The 22,428-nt window shown below is 51.1% G+C and overlaps 1 protein-coding gene across 1 annotated transcript in view; it reads right to left on the reverse strand.

Annotated features, from left to right (window-relative positions):
• Positions 1 to 22,428, reverse strand: part of PIK3R6 (phosphoinositide-3-kinase regulatory subunit 6) — a 64,073-nt gene that overhangs the window by 29,354 nt on the left and 12,291 nt on the right. Inside the window, exons 2-9 of the mRNA XM_036269227.1 lie at positions 19,179 to 19,289; positions 10,452 to 10,535; positions 9,803 to 9,894; positions 9,117 to 9,185; positions 8,604 to 8,736; positions 8,422 to 8,491; positions 7,264 to 7,447; positions 1,843 to 2,008 (exon numbers count right to left, since the gene is read on the reverse strand). Coding sequence (XP_036125120.1) covers positions 1,843 to 2,008; positions 7,264 to 7,447; positions 8,422 to 8,491; positions 8,604 to 8,736; positions 9,117 to 9,185; positions 9,803 to 9,894; positions 10,452 to 10,535; positions 19,179 to 19,191 — 811 coding nt within the window. The 5' untranslated portion in view covers positions 19,192 to 19,289. The remainder of the gene's footprint in view (positions 1 to 1,842; positions 2,009 to 7,263; positions 7,448 to 8,421; positions 8,492 to 8,603; positions 8,737 to 9,116; positions 9,186 to 9,802; positions 9,895 to 10,451; positions 10,536 to 19,178; positions 19,290 to 22,428) is intronic.

Genomic DNA, 22,428 nt, shown 5'->3' on the forward strand with positions numbered 1-22,428 from the left:
ACCTTACAGGCTGCGCTTTAGGCACCTAACCTGTAGCCTTAGGATTTACTTTCTGCATAGCATGGCTCCCTCCCTAACAAGGCTACAAGCTTCCTTAGTGGAGAGCAACTAACGCCACAGAACACTTACTACTGCCAGATGCTGTTCTCACCTTGCACACATTACCATTGCTTCACCGGATCCTGCCAGTGACCCTGGGCCACAGATAGTATTATTATCCTCACTTTACAGAGGAGGAGCCAGGGGCACAGAGAGGTTAAGTAACTGGCCCAAGGCCACACAGTAAGTGGCAGAGTCAGAATTTGAGCCCAGGTATCCCAACTTCAGAGTGCATGCTCTTATCCAGGACTCTGTGCTCAAAACCATTGTCCCATGCTGCTCCAGTAGCAGTAGAGGCTCAACTGGGTTGCTGGCTGGTCATTAAGATGTGCAGGACAGCCCTGGCCAATTTGGCTCAGCGGTTAGAGAGTCGGCCTGTGGTCCAGAGAGACCTGGGTTCGGTTCCCGCTAGGGCATGTACCTTGGTTGCAGTTTGTCCCTGGCCCTGGTTGGTCGTGCGGGTGGCAGCCATTCGATGTGTTCCTTTCACGTTGATGTTTCTCTCTCTCTCTCCCTCCCACTCTATCTGAACAAAAAAATGGAAAAATGTCCTTGGGTGAGGATAAAATTAAAAAAAAGATGTGCAGGACAGGTCAAGGTAGGAGGCAGGTGCTAGATGTGGTTGGGATGGTGGGGGTGGCCCAGACCTGGTCGCATCCTGTTCACGCAGTCACTGCTAAGTTAGCAAGTGGTACCCAAGGAGAGCAAAGCCAGATTTGCCTCAGGATTTGTCCCAGCTTTGGGAGGAAGGAGGCTTCACGAGCAGACATTTCCACGTGGTTATCAGAGGCACAGAGGTATCGAATATTAAAGCAAAACAAAAGAACAGAACACTAAGAAGATGGAGGGTGTCTGGGGAGGACCATCCTGCCTGCCTCACCCTGACTTCTGCAGCCTCCACCATCCCTGGGCTGCCACGATCAAGCCCCAGAGCTGGCACACTGACCTCTGCCCTTGACTTAGGTTGGTGCCCTGTGCCTGTGGGTGCATGGTGTGTTCTGGAACGTGCAGGCTAACGAATTTCATGGGCAACCATGAAACGGCACAAATCTGAACCATCCCAACAGCTAGATAGACACGTTCCAGGACACTTCTCAGAGCTCTTTAGGGTCTCCCAGTTTACACAGGCTTGATTCCCATCAGTGTGTGGCATTGTCTTAAAGAAAGCAAATAGAAAGGAAGCATGCGGAATAAAAATAGGTGACACCAGATGTAAGTGATGTTGACTAGGCTGCTATTTTAAATGCTTTTTAGAGCATCCCTGGACCATCAGACTCTTTGGTTACTAGAATGTAGTGGTTAAGAACAGGATAAGCTGGGTTTGAATCTTGGCTCTGCCACTTAACCAGCTGGATGATCTCGGGAAAATTTATAGCCTCTTTCTAAATCAGTTTTCTCATCTGTAAAACAGGGATGATACTTTCCTATCTCAAGAGTTTACTGTGAGGATTAATTGGTTTAATATATGTAATATATTTAAACATATAAAATGCTGAGAACAGAACAGCATTTTACTGGGGTGTAGTAGGTGCCCTGCAGAACAAATTAGCCACCTTCTTAGCCCAGAGCCTTTCAAGTTCCTGGGCACCCTCAGTCCCCAGGCTTCTAGGAGTAGTATTGCGCCCAACCCCAGTGCAGTCATGCATGCAGACGGCAAGCAGGTACAGAACTGCTCTCTGGCGCCCCCTGCAGGGTCCCCAGTCCGCAGCGCCTCACTGCCCCGCCCGCCCTCTCGCCACTTACCGCCGCAGCGCCCCCTGGCGGCCGCCGTCGGCCCCAGCAGCGAGCAGTAAACCTCTTCCAGCCTCTCCAGGTGTCCCTCCCGGCTGGGGCTGGGCTCGCTAGCCATCTGCTCCACGGCTGCCACCACCGCGTGGAAATAGCGCTCCAGGGCGCGGCGGGGGCTGGCCTGTCGGGGAGGGGTGTCAGAGCCTGGATCCCGGCCCAGCACCCACCCATCCCAGCTCCGACGCCAAGTTCGCAGGTGCATGGGCAACCTAACGTGGCACTTCCTCTCTGCCCGGGGGACCGGATGGAGCTTCCCTGCCAAGGCGTCTGCGCCCCACCTAGGGCGCCGCTCCTGCCCCGCCACAGCTGTTACCAGATGCTGCCTGCAACTGCGGGTCCACTCTGCCTCTCCACCCTGGTGTGGGGAGACAGCTGCTGCCCGGCAACCAGACGGGCAGGGATGACTGACGGTGCCCACCCTTCCCGAAGCGTCACAAAGCACTTGGATCAACGTTCTGCCCCACCAGGATGCAAACCCCAGGACGGCAGTGGTTTTGTCTGTTTTATCTACAGCTGCATCCCAGCACCTAGAATACAACATCTCCTGGCACAGAGAAGGTGCTCAATCATTATTTGTTACCTGTTTCCTAAACTTCTGTCATTTTTATGCTGCCTGGACATAGCACCTATACAATTATTCACTCATTATTTTTCTTTACATCAACTCTCTCTCTTTTTTTTTTTTTTTTTTTGGTTAAATGATTTCAAAAGGAAATTGTATATTGCTACTCTAAATAAAAAGGTGGTGTCACCTGTCATAAATAGAAAACAATGATCACGAAGCACTATCGTTAGATCTAGCCGGGTACGATGGCCTGCCAAGGCTCTAGAGCTTGAAGCTTGCTTTCTCTTTTTAAAAAGGGAAACAGGCAAGTGTTAAAGATGTTTGCGGTAAAGCACCAAGCTGAGCCTTTCTCCTTACTGGAAACAGGTTTTGAGAGTTTCTCACGAAGCCATTCCACGCTCTTCAGCACTGTGTCCTTCTGCCTGCAGTGGTCCAGCTGTGACACTCTGAGAACTGCCCTGGATCACGCCCTCTGGCTGTCTTCCCTCCCTGCACCCACCACCAGCGAATCCTCTCATCACTGGCGTTTCGGGGCCCAAACAGGTGACATGGGCAGGCACACCGGGGCTTGCTCTAATCTCTCTCTGCTAGGGGTCTTCGGAGCCTGGGTCCCAACCTCCTGCGCTAAGGCAAAGTGGGTGGTCCTGACTAGCTAGGGCTCCAATAAATACCTGCTGAACGATCACCTGGATGAACAAAAGCAACTGGAGGGATGTGGAATCAGAGCTGGAAGGGGCCATCATGGGGACATCTTGTTGCTTTACTTTATAAATTAGTTATAAATAAATGAATTAAATATTTATCTAGGTAGCACCCACTGTGTGCCAGGCACTGTCCAGATGCCAGGGTACAGCAGTGACCAAAACAGACAAACATTCCTGTTCTCGTGGAGCTTATATTATAGTGTCTGGGGCGGCGGAAGGGTGGGGGTGGGGGAGGGGGGAGGGGTTGGGGAAGATGATAAACAAGATAAGTAAAATGCATTGTGTGGTAGATAACAATAAGTGCTGAAGAGAAAATAGAGCAGGAAAGGAGGGTGTGAAATATTGGGAGGGGCTGAAATTGTGGATAGTGTGGTTAGGGGAGCCTCACTGAAAAGTAACTTGTGAATTAAGGAAGTAAAGGAGTGAGCCGTGTGGTTTTCTGAGAGAACATTCCAAGCACAGGAACAGCAAGTGCAAGGGCCCTGGGGTGCAAGTGTGTCTGGCATGTTTGAGGAACAATAAGGCTCGTGAACAATAAGGCAGAGAGAAACAGAGGAAGAATATAGAAGGTGCATAGGCCACGGGAAGGAGGAGGCGGGGGACAGACCATGAGGGTCTTGTAGGCCATGTTATGACTTTGGCTTTGACTCTGAGTGGGATGGTGTGATCCATGCCAGGGTGGTGTGATCCATGCCAGACTCCCACCTACAGGACTGAGGTACTCATTAGCCTGGCTGATGGGAGTGTTGGCAGCTGGCAGCTCTCAGCTGCGTCTTTCTCCAAAATTGCCCTCAGCTGAAGAAAGCCACCTCCCCCAGGTCATGCCCCTTTCCCGAGGACAGTCCACATCCAATGACTAGCAGATGTGCAGGTGTAAAGGCCTGGCCCACTAACCCTAATTCGGGACAACAGTGAAGGGCCAGCTCAGCTCCAGAGCTTCCTAGAGAACCGGTTGTGGGCGAACTCCTTCTGGGGCTTAGTAGAATGAAGAAATGGGGAAAACTGGACCTTGGGAATGGGTAGCCGGTTTGCAGTCCTTCTGCCAAACCACTGAGAGCTGATTCTCAAAGCTGTGTCTTTAGGCTCCTGCCTTGGCCTCGTTCCCTCCAGAAATCCCTGTCTTCAAGGCTTTGCAAAGAAGGCCCCCTTGGTCCTTGTTCCCTACCCCCAGGGGCAGGGCTAGCTACCCACCCAGCACCCAGAACACAGTGCAGAGGGTCAGAGACTGGCTGTCCCACGCTGACCCCCAGTCTCAAGGCCTCTGTCAGCTGGTTCCCTGGACACATGGGGAGACAATCTACCCCACCTGAGCCTCAGACCAGGTCCTCAGTAGACAGGATGTGGCCTGGTCGTCAGATAAGGCCTACTGGGCCACCTCTCCCCAGTCCCACGTGTCCTCGTGCCAGCAGGCGTGACTGGGAATGGCGTCCTTTAAGAGGCGGAATTCCAGCTAAGGGGGCGGAGCTCTCAGGGTGGGGAGTGGCGGTCAACTGGTACAGCAGAGCCCCAGGCCAGGTGATGTCTCGGACTCCAGTACCCAACAGGGGAGGACAATGGCCAGGGGACCTTTAAGGGCCCCTCAGCACTTCTGAGGGTCTCTGACTTGAGATCAGTGATGCACTCTCTAAGCCTCTCCCTGATCTTCTTCCTCCCCACCCCCAAGACTCCATACACGAAAATGGAGACTCGGAGCACTGAACTCTAGATAGCATGAGATTGGGGTGGGCTGCCTAACATTTGGACTAAGCCTAAAATAATTACAGCTTTTACTTTCAACATTAGTTTTTTTTTCTGTTGCAAAATAGTGTATGCAACAACCCTACCAGTTCCTGCCCTGAACCCCACTTCATTCCCGACACCCTGCAACCCAGACCAGCCTCATTCCTAAGCCTACTCCTGAACCCAGTTGCGACCAGCTCAGAGATGGAGTTAGGCTTGGGATCGTCTTTTCCCCACATCACTGAGAAACACAAAGTAGTGTTCTTACATGTTTGACTTGGTTCTGTCAATATGGTGCCTTCACTATGGCCTGTTTGGTGAGCCAGAAACAGTCGCCAGAGCCACTGGAGGGTGGAGTGGAGGGGCTGCTGGGTCAGCAGATAAACTCTGGTCAGGACAGCCCCCCCGTTCCTGAGAGCCACGGCCAGCTGCAGGGAGAGGGGACAGTGACCCGTATAAAGGTCATAGGTGTCTGTGCTAGAACCGAGATGGGGTTAGGTAATAGTGTGTGTGTGTGTGGGGGGTCTTCTACAATGCGGTTGTGTGCTGTGAACTCCCTCAAAGAGGTGTTATAGAAAGAGGAACATCAAGGATGGTGCGGCGGGGGGAGTGAGTCAAGGACCCTCGACAGGTCCAAGCGGTAGGCAGCCACAGAGGAATGGTATGCTTAGGGTGTGAACGGTACTTTTAGAGCAAAGGAACGGTATCAATGAAATCAGCGTGGTTTAAGGAGAGACACAGCCATACCTAAGAGAATCGAGGGAAGAAGCCAAGACGTAGGGCCCAGATGAAACACGAGAGAAGGAAGAGCAACCATGTCCCGTGCATCTGATGGACAAAGCAGGTCTGACACCCACTTCCTGGGGCAGGACTAGCCCGGGAGCTGCCCCCTCGCAGGGCCCCTCCACCTGCCCCTCTTGCCGTAGCAGCACCACAGCCCCGAGTCAAAGCTGCTCAGAACCTTTGCCGTTATCCAATGCAGACTTCCTGGAGGACAGAAACCTTTCCCTAAAAAGAGATCATCCCCGACAGTGCTGGACTCCTGCTCCAGGCAGCATCCTCTCCCACCCCAACACCCAGCCCTCATGCCAGCCTTGGCCAGATGATCTCCAACCCACTGGAGTCTTGTCTGCAGAGAGGGATCCAGACTGAGCCAGAGAGAAAGTAGGAAATGAATGGGTAAGTGTTGGAAACAAACCAAATACCCACAATAGGAAGAGGCAACTAGTTACAAAAACAACAGCACATTCAGCAGAGAGAACATGGCGCAACCATGAGAAGTACACTTTTTCCAAGGAAAATATTTTCTTATGGTGTATTTCCAATGGCATGGGAAATAAAGATTACATGTGTGCACATATACGTGCAGTATATGAAACTGCATACAGAGTCTGATATCTCAGCTTATTAAAAAGGCGTGGTGGGGAGTGGGGCTGGGAGGTGACTGAACATGGGTTTGAAGTCAGATCTTGGTTCAAATCCAGACTCAGTGACTTTGCATGTGTGACCATGATGAGTAGGTTATCATCTTCTCTGTCCCTTAGTTTTGACAATGATCTCCATTTCACAATGTTGTGGTGAGAATTTTAGAAGGTGATACATGTACAGCCCTTCACACAGAGCCTGGAACGCGACAAACATCCAATAATCAGCAGCTATGATGGTGATCATTGTCATTGTCATTAAGGAAATTACCAGAATGTTAATTGCTAATATGTCTGGGTAGAGAGGTGTGAATGATTTTAATTTTCTTCTATGACTTATCTGCATTTTTCAGGTTTTCCTCAGTGAATGTATATTAATTTTTGATTTATAAAAAAAAGTAATATGGCCCGGCTGGTGTGGCTCAGTGGTTGAGCGTCGACCCATGCACCAAGAGGTCACCGGTTCGATTCCTGGTCAGGGCACATGCCCAGGTTGTGGACCCAATCCCCAGTGAGGGCATGCAGGAGGCGGCCAATCAGTCTTCTCTATTTCGATGTTTCTATCTCTCTCTCCCTCTCCCTTCCTCTCTCTAAAGTCAATAAAAAAAAATTTTTTTTTAAAAAGAAGGTAATATGGCCCTGGCCGGTTTCTCAGTGGTTAGAGCATTGACCTGAGGACCATGAATTGTGGGTTTGATTCTGGTCAAGGGCACGTACCTCGGTAGCGGTTCATCCCTGGCCCTGGTTGGGTTGTGCGGGAGGCAACCAGTCGATGTGTCTCTCTCACGTTGATGTTTCTCTCTCTCTCCCCTTCACACTCTATCTGAAGATAAATGGAAAAATATCCTTGGATGAGGATAAAAACAAAGAAGGTAATATGGCAACAGGAGAGGGGGGGAAGACGAGTCCAGTGGGCACAGAGGGCCCTGGCCTGGGAGCCACAGGGCTGGGCCAGGGCAGTTACCTGCAGCTTCCTTTGCAGAGCATCGGCCCTGCAGGCCGCCCCCAGAGCTGCCTGCAGGGCGTGCGAGACCACGTGGCGCATGCAGGCCTCGGGCGTCTGCTGTCCCTGGGCCGCCTGGATCTCCAGCAGCAGGGCACTGCACACGGAGGGAGGCACCAGCTCCGGGTCCACAAAGAGGAACACCCTGAGGGCAGAGGCGGAGGGTGTCGGTGAGAATGACCACTGGGGAAGAGCCACTGGAGGGGTACCCTCAGAATCTTGCATCCCCCAAGTTATTTAGCTCCTCCAAAAACAGGAGCCTCAGATTCAAAAGCCTGTGTGGGGGGTGACAATAAGGAGTGGGGGACTGTGGCAAGGAGAGAGGCAGCTGGTTCCTCTAGTCTCTCATATCTAAGTAAGTTCCAACCCAATCCCGCTTCTTCCTTCAGCATCATGGCCCGTTGACCCCATCGCCCTCTCCGAGGAGCCCCAAACCCTTCCTGCTGAAACTGGAGCTCTGAGTGCGCCCATCTTCTCTCCTCATCCCTATCACGCCGGGAAAACAACCTCCCCCAGCTGCGTCTTCCCAGCTCTCCAATGCTTATTCCTCCGGATCCCTTCACCTCCTGCACCCTCCATGAACACAGAGCCTCAAGCTCCGCCTTTCAGCAGAGGTACCTGCAGGGGAGGAAGCTATGCACCTCCAATGCTATCCATCCCCCTCCCCAGCAATTACAGCGGACACTTCCTCAGTCTTATCTAAAGGGCTAGACACACACAGACAACAGCCCGTAGAGTTCAGGGTGTGCCTGAGGCCTGAACCCCTCCACTGCAGACACCCTGGAGCCGCCTCGGGCTGCCTGCCTCCGGATGCTGCCTCATGGCCAAGGGAAGGGTGGAGGGGAACCGCCAAAACTCCAGGCTGGTCTTCCCCAACCTCGCACGTGAGCAGCATCCTCGGAACCCAGCCCAAGAAGGAAGACCTCTCCTCCTTCCAGTGATCCCCAGAGAAGGCCGTGTGCCTTGAAAACACACCCGTTGCTGGACAAACGTTATGGATGGGGAGCCCTGCTGGGGTTCCTCTCAATCCAGCCTCGTCTTTTGCCCTCCTGTCGCTGAGCAGTCACACAGACCCACACTGGAGGGACGGACGGCAGCACCCTGTTCGGAGCCTCTCACCTCTCCTGATAGGGATACAGCTCGCTCTTCAAGTTCTGCTCGGCGATGACCAGCCTTTGGTACAGCGTCCCTGCAAAGCAGACGGCTTCAGCGAGCCAGCCCCGCCTTCCACAGAAGGTGCTGGGGTTTTTGAGCTCCCCAGAATCCTGCAGCGCGGAGACCAGGCCGCCAGCAGCTCCTACCTGGGACAGCTGTCTCTGTTTTCAGCTTTATGGCGCAGTCCAGGGCGACCGTGCAGTAGGGGGCGGGCAGGGTCAGCAACCGCATGCAAAAGGCATAGGTCCTCTGGTAGAGCTCCTCCGTGATGCCTGTGGCCTGGGAGAGAGGGGGCAGTTGGTGTGCCTGGAGCCCAGGCTCAGGAGGGGTCCTGGGTGGGGTGGGAGAGGAGGAAGGTGAGGCCTGGAAACAGGACCTGGGCTCATACTTCTCTCTCAAATCTACACCTTCAGCCTCCTCTCCCAGTGTCTGTAGGACATCGGGGCTTTGACTTTAACTTCCCAAGAGGGAAATTCACCCCATCCTATTCCTCCAGTAAATCAGCTCCCTTCCCACCCCCTCCACTCTGTGGGGCCACGTACTCCCCCCATCTCCACTGAAAGTTGTTTTAGGCTCGTGCAGGACAAGAGGGCTAGGGCAGTGTCCAGCCCAGGCGCTTGTTGTGGGTCACCGCGACCCCGACCCTCCGCCCGGCTCACCTTGGTGAGCACGTACATTAGAGTGTGCAGCAAGGGAATGATGACGTGCCGGCCGTCCTCGCTCTCCGCCTGGAAGACATTGATTGGGCTGCAGGTTGGGGGGCTCACTACATTTTAGCAAGAGGCAGCTTGGGGGGGTAGGGGCTGGGCAGGAGATGTGGCGGTAAAGGGCCACGGTGGGCCCTGGTGGAGGAGGGGTCAGTGGGGAGAGAACAGGTGTGGCGGTCCAGGTGGGACGGTGTGGGGGAGGGGTTCGGGAACCCCATGGGGGAGGGGCGGCACTGACTTCAGGCAGGAGCTGGCAGCAGCTCCACCAGAATGTCCCCAACTTGGAGGCTCCCTTGAGTGAGGTGTTTCCCAAACAGGGGCGCACAGAGCACTGGGCGGTGTGGAGGTGAACTTTAAGGGGTCTAAGGGTAATTCTGAACATTTTCTTAGTGATGCATGTATGTCTACAGGTGCTTTCTGCTTCCGTCGAGTGATGTGGTTTTCCATTGATGCTCCTGTTATGGTTTCTTTTTGAGGTATGTTAACTCGTGTTAAACAGTGTGAGTCAAGGTCAAGAAAATATTGCTTCCAGAAAAGGGCGGGAGGGGGCACGTGGTAGAAATGCAGCCGGTTCGCAGAGGAGCACAGTCGCCTCTCTTCCTCTCATCCCCACTGCCCCGCCGAGGCTCTGAACCCACCTTTTCCAGTTCTCTGAGCAGAATGTGGACCAGCACCGGACTCTTCCTGGGGTCTCGCTCGACCTTCTTGTGCAGGGACCATCTCCACATGCCTGGGCCGGGAGAAAGGGGAGCCCCGCGCAGCCAGGCGGGTGGGCGGGGCTTAGGGGAGACCCTCTTGAGCAGGACCCGGGCGCCTCAGACCTGGCTTTGACCAGCCATGGTCGTGCCGTGGTGGGCTCCTCACATGGGGGGTTCTATCTGCTGCCCTTGGCGGACGGTGAATTCCCAGGGCAGAAGGAGGGAGACGGGACATTCGTGGGAGGGGTGTGTGGGTGCAGGTTATGAAGCAGCAATGTTTGCTGTTTCTGGAAGTCGTGTGGGCCTGGAGGGCCCAGGGGGGTTAATTTGCAAGGGGAGTTGGGGCAGGTGGTTAGAAAAGAAAGCTGCAGAGCCCCGAGGTGCTCTGCTGTAGCCCCTGGCGGGGTGAGCAAGGGGCAGAGCAGTCTTCCGGGCTCCAGGGATTTCCAGCAGGATAAGGGTTCTGCCGGAAGCCCCTCCCTGTGAGCTCCAGGCCCTCACCTTTGTAGAGAATGTGTGGAGAGAGCAGGCTGGGGTAGAGTGGGGGAGCCGGGGGCGGGGGGGGGGGGGGATGCTGGCTGGCTCTTACCTCGGTTGCTCTTCAGGGCCGGGGCCTGGGCGCGGAGCTCCCGGAGCACGGCCTGCACGCTCCGCTGGAGGTCCTGCTCCACATCTGGGGGGGTGGAGGCTTTGGCGCCAGAGCTTTGGGGCTCAGCCTCCTGGTCTTACCCTCGCCCACCTCCACTCCCCCTGAAAATGTCTTTAGCTCCTTCTGTGAGCCTCAAGAGGCGCCCGAAGCAATCAGCCAAGAACCGGCCGCCAGCGCCTGGCCAGGCGGGTGGGCGGGGCTTAGGGGAGCCCCCCCCCCTTGAGCAGGACCCCGGGCACCTCAGACCTGGCTTTGACCAGCCACGGTCTGACCCTCCGGCCGGGCGCCCGGCTCCAGGTGCCCGTGGTGGGCTGGAGCACAGCCTCCGAACAGCTTCTCTGTGTTTTCCCACAACCAACATGTCCTGAAGTGTGTACGGATGCCGCCAGTGGTACAGACATTTAAGATGCTACACCAGCCATCCTGATTTTTTCTCGTAATGCATTCACTTTAATGTGTATTAGAAAAATATATATAACTAGTTCCTCAACATAAGCATGAAGCTAAAATTAAAGTCAATTGTAAAGAAACATATCCGATACCAGGAAGTGACAAAGATGCTCTCTGACCTCTCCACTAGGCCCTGACCTTGGCCCCGGTCCTGTCTTCGGTCTGTCTAGCACAGTTTCAGCAAGAATCCTGCTGTCAGTTTATAGAGACTCCCCCACTTGATTTCTGATCAAGTTCTTCATCCCCGACCTTTGAAGCATATGTCTTTGAGCTGCCTCTAGCAAGAACCCCGCCAGGTCCGTTTAATAAGAACCCCACCCCTGATGCCTCTTAGTAATTTTCCACCCACTGGCCCTCACTCTGTTCATGGGCTGCACATCCCCAGCTAACTTTGCCTTACGCAGACTTGAGCTGATGTCTGTCCCCTATTGCAATAGTCTTGAACAAAGACTTCCCTAGTGATTTAACAAGCGTCAGAAGTTTTCTCTTTAACAGTGATAGGTTGTCATGGCAAAACTGTGAAGGTGGTACAAAAATAAATAACTGATGCTTGGAAAGCGGTAGCCTTGAGGAGCACTCCGCTGGTCTCCCCCAAGAAGTTGAATTGGCGGGTGTAGGGTGGGGGTGGGGGTGGGGCAGCGGGTGGGAGGAGCTTTGCGTCGCCACGCTGGGAGATTCACTGTTTTGAACCCAGGTCATGCTTCCCAGCCAGCACTGAAAGGTCAGGGGTCCTAAAGCAGGCTCGTCCTGGGAGATGCAGGCTTTCTCGTGACTTAGGCGCTGAGACATTTCCACCCAACTCTCCTTCCCTTTCTCCTCCCCTCACTGCCGGGCGTGCCCCACCGCCTGACAGTGGGCTCCTCCTTCACTAGCTCTCTCTCCATTTTCTGCCCCGCAGCCGGTTCCCCACGCAAATCCTTGCAGGTCTAATCCTGTCTTGGTTTCTGCTTCTTAGAGGATCCGACTAGCACAGGAAGGACGGGGGACACTCCCTGCACCGTGAATTCCCCTTTCTGATGAATGCCGACCAAGGGTTCGTCTTTACAGGCAAGCATGCTTCTCTGGTTGTCAGACAACACAAACCATGGGCCTCAGGAGTTCCCCTTTTGCCTTAGCTGTCAGGAAACCGGACGGGCCGGCCTCAGAAATCAGCTTATCTCCAGTGACGGAGACCTCTCTTCTCTGTTCCTCTTCGGTGTTCCTGCTTATGCCCTACTTAACACATATGAATGGCCTCAGATACCTGATGCCTTGGAAGCACATAGGACAGAGAACACACATTTTAAAAATCAACAGGTTGTCTGTCATCCAGGAATCAAAATGTGTTTAGGCCAAGGCAACTCATGCCCTGGTGCTCATAATTGGCTCCTCCCTGGCTCTGGCATGGGCTAGAGTAACTCTGTAACCCCAACTTCTTCCTGCCTCTTACTTGTCCCCCAGATCACGTCAAGGCCCCATCCTGAGTCTCTTTCAGGCTGAGAGTGGGCAGCTGTGACAGCCCATGTTTGCCACTGGGCCACTCTGCCGGGCCCTGTAGCATCTCCCCAAACTGGCAAGAAAATCTTTTAGCCTAGCGTGAGGCTGGTCACAAGCTGTTCTTTTCCTACACTTCTGCGCCTTGCAAGAAGATTTATTGCAGGGTGAGTTATGAACAAATTAATTGGTGTTGCCCTGGCCGGTTTGGCTCAGCAGTTAGAGTGTTGGTCTGCAGACAGAAGGGTCTTGGGTTCGATTCCCTGTCAAGGACATGTTCCTGGGTTGCAGGCTCAATCTCCAGCCCTGTTGGGGTCAAGCAGGAGGCAACCGATCCATGTGTCTCTTTCACATCGATGTTTCTCTCTCTCCTCCTCCTCCCTCCCTCACACTCTATCTAAAACACAATGGAGTCTGGCCCGGTGTGGCTCAGTGGTTGGGCGTCGACCCATGCACCAAGAGGTTGCCAGTTCGATTCCTGGTCAGGACACATGCCCAGGTTGTGGGCCCGATCCCCAGTGGGGGGCATGCAGGAGGCAGCCAATCGATGTTCTCTCTCATTGATGTTTCTTTCTCTCTCCCTCTTAATTCCTTTCTCTTTAGGGTCAATAAAGGAAAAAATAAAAATAAAAATCAATGGAAGAATATCCTTGGGTGAGGGTTAACAACAACAACAAATTGATTCGTGTTAAGTCTCCCATCCTTCCTTCCTCCTTCCTTCCTTCCTTTTTCCCTTCTTACCCCCCCCCCCCCTCCCGCCACTGCACACAAAGACCTACAACTGTGATCACTGCAGTTTCCTCTGGCCCCTCCACTAGAAGGGTAGAGAAGCCTTTGTCTTCTGAGCTTTAGTTTGCCAAGGGAGTTACATTTTTATGTTTCAGAGAAAAATAAAGAAGTTGCCAGTAGCCCCGGGAGACAGCCCCAAATAAACTTTGTTTTCAAAAGTCTGGGCAGCCGGAACAAACTCTTAGGCTTTGGTCCACATCTGGCTTGCAGACATGTTTTGTTTGGGCTTGTATAGTGTCTTAACAAAAGTGAATGAGCTGCCAACATTTACGAATCAGGAGACTTTGCATTACAGTTGGTGTTTTTTGGCACCTCTTGAAAGTGTGCGGACACTGGGCACGCATTCCTCAGATGCGACAGACAATCGGCGGGCTGGGCGCAGCTGCCCCCTTGAGATGAGGCTCGAGGTCTCTAGCTCTTCCTCCTTCCCACTCTCCTTGTTCCATGCATCTACGTCCTACCGAAAGCCCAGGAGACCCCTGGCCCTGTGATTGTGACAATCGAGTCAGATTGTCTTTCAGGTATGGGGAGGATGCCTGCAGCCTTCTGTTGAAGAGGAAAGTATTAACCCAAGAGTGTGAGGTTGGATTCCCCAAGGATTACGGGGCACAAAGGTTATGGGGACCCAGGGACTGAGGAAGACCAGGGCTAGCTGGGACATAGCTTACTGGTGGTTGCAAGCATCTCTGCTGAGGGCAGCAAAGCACTAAACTCTGTGCCCTTGAATGCCACTGCTATGGTCTCCTGGGCCACCTTTGCCAGAGCACAGAATGTCCCCAAAGGAACCCCCTCTCTCCCCATGGACCATGCAAGCCGACCAAGCTGTTCTGGGGCCTGCAGCCACAGTGGAATTAGGCCACAGCCTTTCCCCGCCACCCAGACTTTGTGAGCCTAGTCTCGTCACAGGATCTTAAGTTGCGGGGAGGAACCGCAAGTAAATGACTCTGGAATTCGTCCTGATCTTGGAAAATGAGAGCTTGGAGCTGGATTCAATTTGATGAAGTGAAAGAAAGAAACGAGATATTTCTTGTGCTTCAAGTGTCTCAGGGTTGTTCATCTATGATATATATGTCTGGCATTTTTGACTCAGAACTGCCAATAAATACATGACATTCATCATTACTTCTCCCCTCCATTCAGCCATGTGAGATACTACTACCAGGTATTTATATTATTATTCATACCTGATATTTAAATAACACTTGAAAGGCACACACCCAGAGTCCTACATGGGTGTGGCAAGACAAGGTTGTGGTTCATCAAACCAGTTTCATTTTTGCTGCAAGTAGATGGGAAGACTGCACTTCCCAGACTCCCCTGGAGTTAGATTGGACCCATGTGACTGAGTTCTGGCCAATAGAATGTGGCAAAAGTGATATATGCGACTTTCAGTCCTGGTCATAAAATCCTCTGCGCCATCCTCCGTGCGCGCTCTCCCCATTCCGTGGTGGCCTTCAGAGACGCCTGTTGACGACGACGGCACCGGGAGAGGGAAGAAGGCTCAGTGTCTGCAAGGCTGTTCGGAGCCCAGACGGGAGGGCAGTGTGAGGGAGAAACAGGCGTGTGTTGTGTTCATCCACCGACGTGGGGTCATTTGTTAAAGAACTCTCGCTCTCTGACTGACTCATGGTTTGCAAGGTCTTTTCTAATCTATTGTCTCACTAATTCCTGAGCAGAACCCTGTGATTTGGCCGGACAAACACTGTTCTCCCTGTTTTGTAGATTCCAGGTCGAGAGCCCTTGACCGCCTGCTGTCACAGGTCAGACTGTGGAGGCGCTCCTCCCCTTCACAGATGGGAAATGACACTCTGGGGGCAGAAGGGACTTGACGCAAAGCCACAGAGCATTCTCTCCATCAAATGCTCTTCCTCTAAAGCTGGATTCATGGTGACCACCCACCACGTATGGGAAAAGAGAGAAGGCGGTGGGCCTAGGGGAGACTATAAGCGCCTGTCTATCTATGGGTGCCTAGGGTTCGGATGCAGAAATAAATGCCCTAATAAAGTTGTCTGAAAAAAGGTACCCAGCTCTCAGATCAAGGTAGGTGTTAGAGCCAAAGAGACAACGGAGAGAAGGAGAAGAAAGGCGGACAGGATGCTGACCATGGTAGGAACCCCAGAGTTCAGGGTCTGGTCCCAGTTTCAGGCCCTTCAAAGCTGTCCTAGGACTTGGCAAGGCCAGCTCTCCGCTGCCCTGTGACCCCAGACAGTCACGTCGCTTTCCACACCCCTCTAGGGTTGTTCGCTCTCCCTGGTTCCCAGCCTTGGCTACACATTGGAATCACCTGGAAAGCTGTACAAGACGACCGAGGCACAGCTCACCCCGAACCAATTAGATCCCTTCTCTAAGGGTGGGGCCTAATACTCAGCTTTAAAAATAACTCCCCAGGAGAAGCTAAGTGGGAATTACTGTCTTAGGTGACAAGTTTGGAGTTTTGGATGACTGATCAGTTAGCCAGGGAAGGAATCAAGTGACAAGATACTCAGAGTTCACGGAGGATACTTATCCCCAAATTGAGAATGAAGGTCACAGGGTCAGGAAGGCCGCTCCCTGGCAATTCTCCTGGTTATCATGGTGGTGGTGGTGGGTTTATTTTTAAAAATGAAATAGAAAAAATAGAAGAACCCGGTTGGTGTGACTCACTGGTTGAGCATCGACCCATGCACCAAGAGACTGCTGGTTTGATTCCTGGTCAGGACACGTGCCCAGGTTGTGGGCCCGATCCCCAGTGGGGGGCATGCAGGAGGCGGTCAATCGATGTTTTCTCTCATCGATGTTTCTATCTCTCGCTCCCTCTCCCTTCTTCTCTCTCTAAAATCAATAAAGAAAAAGTATTTTAAAACTACAAATAAAATTGAAGAAAGGTCATTGATTGATTGATGTTGTTCATTAGCTTGTTTTGCGAAGGATATAACCTTTGTTCGGAAATGTAACCCTTGTAGACACTCTTGGGTCCAGCCATGACATTAACAAATTCTAAGATTTTCTTTTCAAGCAGACCAGTTTCTGTCTTTTTGAAGTTACCACATACCCACTTGTGATGGTTAATTTTTTGTGCATCAACTTGATTGGACCACAGGGTGCCTGAAATGTGGTCAGGCGTCATCATGGGAGTGTCTGTGAGGGTTTCAGATGCGTTTAACATCTTCATCCATAGGCTGAGCAAAGCAGAACGAATCCCTAACGTGGCCGGGCCTCATCCAATCCGCCGAAGGCCTGAGTAAAACAAAGGTCTGACCTTTCCCTGAGTGAGAGGACATCCTTTCTGCTTGACTGCATTCCAGCGGGGACGTCGATTTTTTTTTCCTGCAGTTGAACTTGGACTGAAACACCGGCTCTTCCTCAGTCTTGAGCCTGTTGCCTTTGGAATAACCTGCACCATCAGCCACCCTAGGTTACCAGCTTGCCAACTGCTGACCTGCGAGTTGGCAGCCTCCATAACCACGGAGCCAATTCCTTATGACAAATTGCCTACTACATATGTACAGACACCCTACTGGGTCTATTTCTCTGTAGAGCGCTGACTAACACACCCACAGAAGACCACACATCAGGATGGGAAAGCTGGTGGAAGAATGAACTTAATATTTCCCCGGCCTTCTCCAGCTAAGGAGTAGAGAGTGGGGGGCGGACATGTCCTCCTAGGTGAAAGGGTTACAGGGACCCTCAGATCACTTGGTACACTCAAAATTATTACCCAAAGAATTGAATTTGTAATTTCCAAGGGATGTTTCCCTCAGACTAGGGTGTTGAGGAGAAGGGTCCTTTCCTACTCTCTGGATATCAGCCGTCAGAACCAGCACCCCCTCCCTGAAATGGAAATGGAAAGGCATCAGCGAGCTCTTTCCGGCAGGCTCCCTTTAAAGTCACCGCAGCATCACCAACCCTGGGTCTCACCATCGAATGGTAGGTGAGCCGTAATACAATGGAGAAGACTATGTTTGTTTATGTACGTTCCCATTCAGACTGGAATTCCCAGGCCAGGTTAGTTCTGTGCAGGTGAAGGTCATTCAGTCCACGTTGTGTTTATTAGTTTTCATTTCAAAGAGTGACTTTTTCCTGACCTTGACCCCTGAGTTGGGGGCCATCCTCCTGAAATCCATGGGTCCCTACCCACTGACCACCAGGACCTCACTGACTGTCCTTCCAACCTAGGTGAGACTGTTGGAGAATCCCCTGGTGTGCAGACAGCTCCATCTCCGCTGCTCATTGAAACTATGGGCTCAGCACCCAGATGCACCGTTGGCAGGGGTCGCCTGTCTCATGCTCCTCTTCCATCCATGCCCGATCCCCTAACCCCCACGCAAAACACAGGCTCAGATTGTTCTGCAAATGTTTGCAATCTTGCCTGTGTTTGCAGGATGGCAAAGAAACATCCCTCAGAATAAGCATGTCACTTTTCAGGTGGCCCTCTTCTTAACTCTGGGATGAGAGGACCCTAAGCTAGAGGAAGGTGGGAAAGTTTATGACAATAGCAATTTGGGAAGACAGCCTGGTCGTAAAGGGAAAACCACCCTTCAGAGCTCCCAGGGCAAGCTTCATAACTTTGGGACATTTCTTTCACTCACTGGAATGGGGAGTCATTTGTCACATGTTTGAGGGTGGATCTCAGTGGTATCACCTGCCCAGCAGCCGTCCCTGCTTAGTGTGGCCTTGGTGAGACTGCGACCCAGGTGCCTTGCTTTGCCCTGGCCTCAGAGTGGGGCCAGGACCAGCCGGCCAGCAGACTCTGTCCCCTTCTGGGTGAACCCTGCGCAGAGGGCCAGGCGGAAGAACACCTGGAGCGCTCTCGCAGGTCACTGACCCCTCTTCCTGCCCTGGCGGCAAATCTGCCTGCTCCGTGCACCTCTGGTACCTGTGCTTCAGCTGTTCCTTCAACACTTGGCTACTCTTTAAAATCTTAAATTAGAACCTTTATTGGTACACCTCTCTTTCTAAAACACAGCACAGCATGTGTTTTTATTATAATTAGAGTGGGTACAAATTAAGCTGGCTTTGAAAGATTTAGACTTGCACAGGGCTGGCCCCACCCCTGTCCTCCTAGCCCAACCCCCTTCTGGTTTAAGATGACCCAGCACATCGCGGCGCGGGGCTCCCGGGCTTGCGGACTGCACTGGGCCTCTGCCCGGCCACGCTCCTGGCTGTGAGGGGGGTGTGGAAAGTGTGCGTGTCTTAGGAATGGTAACAACCTGGTAGCTGTGCCTGCTGGGGTGTCCCCTCCCCTTCCCTGGGACAGGGGTCTTCAAGGGCACTGGAGTCTATGCCTGGTGGCCTGAGGAGCGCTCAGACTTGCTGGGTGATGGTCGGTTGATACCCTCTTAGGGGAAGAGTCATCTCTCCTTGTTGTCTCAGGGAAAAGCATCTAGGTTTTGGAATCAGCCAGATCTGGGTTCCAGGCCTAACTCTGCCACTTACGAGTTTTGTGGCTTTGCGCCTCTGCTTCCCTCTCAGTAAAATAAGGAAAATCATACTGGTACTCCTGCCTCATAGCAGGGTGCTGGGGCCAGATCGCTGGGTTCAAAGCCTGACTTAACCACGTGACATCCATGTGACCTGGGAAACTACACCTGTCCACCCCGTGTCTCACTTTCCCCTTCTGTAAAATGAGAGGAAGAATATTTATTTTTCTAAAGACTAAACGAGTTAATATTTGTCATGCTTTGACTACTACTTGACGTAGTATAAGCTCTATAGAGGTTTTTGTTAAATGAATGCAAGTTTTGGGTAATGAATCTTGGCTACTCTTGTCCCCATTCCCAATGTCCTGTTCAGTGACGCAAACAGGCGAGGCTCATACAAGTGTGTGGATGTCCACCTCCCAAGGTGTTCTCACATCTGGGCAGCCGAGTTGGGGTCTCACAGCCTGGCTGGGTGCAGGTGCACCTGCCAGCCCCAGGGGCATTTCCCCCACGACGCAGCCAGGTGAACTGGACCCCTCCACGCCGCCACACTGACCTGAGCTCTCCATGGGAGCCTGGGCGATGAGAGGAGGATGTGGTTGTCTCGGACGGCAGAATGGAAAGTAAAGTGGTTTCTTTTCTTTTTTTTTTCTGCACAGAGGTGGTTCTGCAAAATAAGAGGCAGGGAGCGTAAGTGGTCGGAAGGTGCAGAAAGTACATTTGGGGATGGAGGGACGGTTAGATTTCTGCAAGAAACCATCTAGGGTGCTTACTGTGTGCCGGGCACTCCTCGGAGCCCTTCAAACTGTCACCTCCTTAATAGTAACATTAACCTGATGACATAGGCACTATTTTCTCCCCACCTACCAATGGGAAATGAAAGCACAGCGAGCTCAAATAACTTCAAGGTCAAAGAGTAAGTAAAGGAATGAGCACTTGAACTCAGACTACTCTAGAGCCCATGCTCTCCGTCATGACCCCAGGCTGCTCCTCTGTGACCCCAGCGGAGGGGCTCCCAGAGTCTGCTTCCCAGAGCCACAGACTTCCCAGCTGAAGAGCAGAGGAACTCTGAATGCATTCAAAAGTTTGTTCTTAGAAGAAAAAAAATTAAAATAAATAAACACTCCCCCCCCCCCCGGGAAAGCTAATCTACAGAAGCAGAACAAAGAGATGATATTAGGAATGACAAATATACACACACATATAGATATTTGTAGCAAAAAAAAGAAAATCTGAACACTCTATATCATACATAGTTGTATAGGAAATTAAAAATAACTCAAAAGTCTCTAGAAGAGTTAGAAACACTGCCCGTATTAGTAACCAGCGAGAGCGTAGAGCAAGGGGTCAAGGAGCCAGCACCTGGAAGGTGGTGTCTGCCTCGGGGAGTCCTCTGATAAATTCTCTCAAACCTGCAAAGTGAAGACATTTTCTATGTTACCTAAACTGTCCCAAAGCATAGAGAAAGAAGGAAAGACTCTCTGAAAAAAGCCAGCTTATCCTTGACACAAAAATCTCATAAAGGTGGTTTTAAAAATAGAGGAGGTGCTTTATACCCATCGGGATAGCTTTTTTTTTATTTAAAAAAATCAGTAGGAAATAACAAGTGTTGGTAAGGACGTGGAGAAATTAAAGCCCTGGTACACTGGTGGCTGGAAATTAAAATGTAGAAAATGGTCTGGCAGTTCCGCAAAAAGTTAAACATAGATTTACCGTATGACCTGTCACTTTCACTCCGAGGAAAATAACCCGTAAGAACTGGAAGTAGGGACTCCCACAGATCCCTGCACACCAGTGTTCACGGCAGCGCTAGTCCCAGTAGCCAAAAGATAGAAACACTGCAGATACCCATCAACAGGTGAATGAATTAACAAAATGCGGTGTATACATACAGTGGAAAATTATTCAGCCCGAAAAAGAGTGAAATCCTGATAACATGCTACAAGGTAAATTCACCTTGAAAACGTCACGCTCAGTGAAATAACTAGGACACAAATGACAACTATGGTATGATTGCACTGACATGAGGCTCCTAGAATACACAAATTCACAGAGACAGGAAGGATAATAGAGGTGACTAGGGGCTTGGGGGGGGGGAGAAATGGGGAGCTATTATTGAATGAATGGAGTTTCTGTTTGGGATGATGAAAAAGTTCCAGAAATGGATAGTGGTGATGATCGCACAACATCGTGAATGTTCTTAATGCCACTGAATTATACACTTCAAAATGGTTAAAATGGGCCCAGCCAGTGTGGCTCAGTGGTTGAGCATCAACCCATGCACCAAGATGTCGCCTGTTCGATTCCCAGTCAGGGCACATGCCCAGGTTGTGGGCCAGATCCCCAGTGCGGGGCATGCAGGAGGCAGCCAATCTGATGTTCTCTCTCACTGATGTTTCTATCTCTCTCTTCCTCTAAAAATCAATAAAGAGAAAAAAATTTTATTTTTAAAGAAAATACTCTGCCGAGTGTGTGCGGACCACTATCTGAAGATTCTGAAAAGCCAACGGGAGCGAGCAGGACAGGGAAGGAACCAGTACCCGAAGTAAGAACAATCCGGCAATGACTTTTCTGCTCTCCCCTCCCCATTACACTTGGCCTGGACACAAAGGTAGTCTGAAACTCAGAAGTGCACACCAACGGCCGACAGAAAGATCTAGAAGGAAAGCTTTCTCTTTCTGGCCTGAGAAGCAGGAAAGCGTCCCCTCAGGATCAGAGAAATAGGTGTGTGTGTGGGTGTGTGGGGGGGTGGCAATTGCGTTTTTCCTTTGCCTTTTCTCCTGCCATAGCTCCTAGTCCTGTAACGGCAGCAGTAGCAACAGTGACAGCCGTGGTGGCCGTGCAGGTGCCTAACATGACGAGGAGGGGACATCTCTTTGACTACAGGAGACAGGGGCACTGGAAGGACCCTTATTGCCTTCTCCCTCTATCAGAGGAACAAAACCCAGGGAAAAACCCAGAAAATAAATAATAACATGGTGCACCAAAATATCATTAATTAATTACATAAACACCAATGAAAAGACAGAGGTTGTCAACATAGATTAAAAAATAAAACCAAAACCAACTTTCTGCTGTTTACAATAAATTCACTTTAAAATGCCAGAGGTAAGTTAAAAGCAAAAGAGCAGAAAAAACGTGCCGGCCAAACACTAATCGAAAGAAACTAAAGTGGTTTCAGGTGAACATGAGACCAACTGGATTTCGGAGCAAGGACAATGACCAGGAATAAAAAAGGAAATTATATAATGATGGAAGGGTCAGTTCATGAGGAAGAGCTAATAATCCTCAACGGTATGCACTTAACAACAGGGATTCAAACCACATAAAGGATAAACAAATAAAACTCAAGGCAAATTTTCACAGTATTCTCTTCATAGCTGATAGAATAAGCAGCTACAAAATCAGCACGGATATAGAAAAACTGAACAATATCATCAACCAACTGGATTTAACGGGCACTTATAAAACACTACACATAAAATAGCAGAATACAAATTCTTTTTGAGTTTACCCAGATAGACCATACCCTGGGGGCATAAAACAAACCTTAATAAATTTAAAATAACAGAGATTATGCAAAGTAGGCTGGCTGATTATAATGAAATTAAACTTAGAATCAGTAACATAAAGACAACTAGAAAATCTTCAAATATTTGGATATTGAGAAACACATTTTTAAATAACCCATGGGCCTGGAAAATGAAAGAGAAGGAAACACTCAACTCATTTTAGGAGTCTAGCATTATCCTGATACCGAAACCAGACAAAGATAGTACAAGAAAAGACCAATATCCTAAAACATT

The sequence above is a fragment of the Molossus molossus genome, unplaced genomic scaffold, assembly GCF_014108415.1.
Source record: "Molossus molossus isolate mMolMol1 unplaced genomic scaffold, mMolMol1.p scaffold_m16_p_19, whole genome shotgun sequence".
In the NCBI taxonomy this organism is placed as follows: Eukaryota; Metazoa; Chordata; class Mammalia; order Chiroptera; family Molossidae; genus Molossus; species Molossus molossus.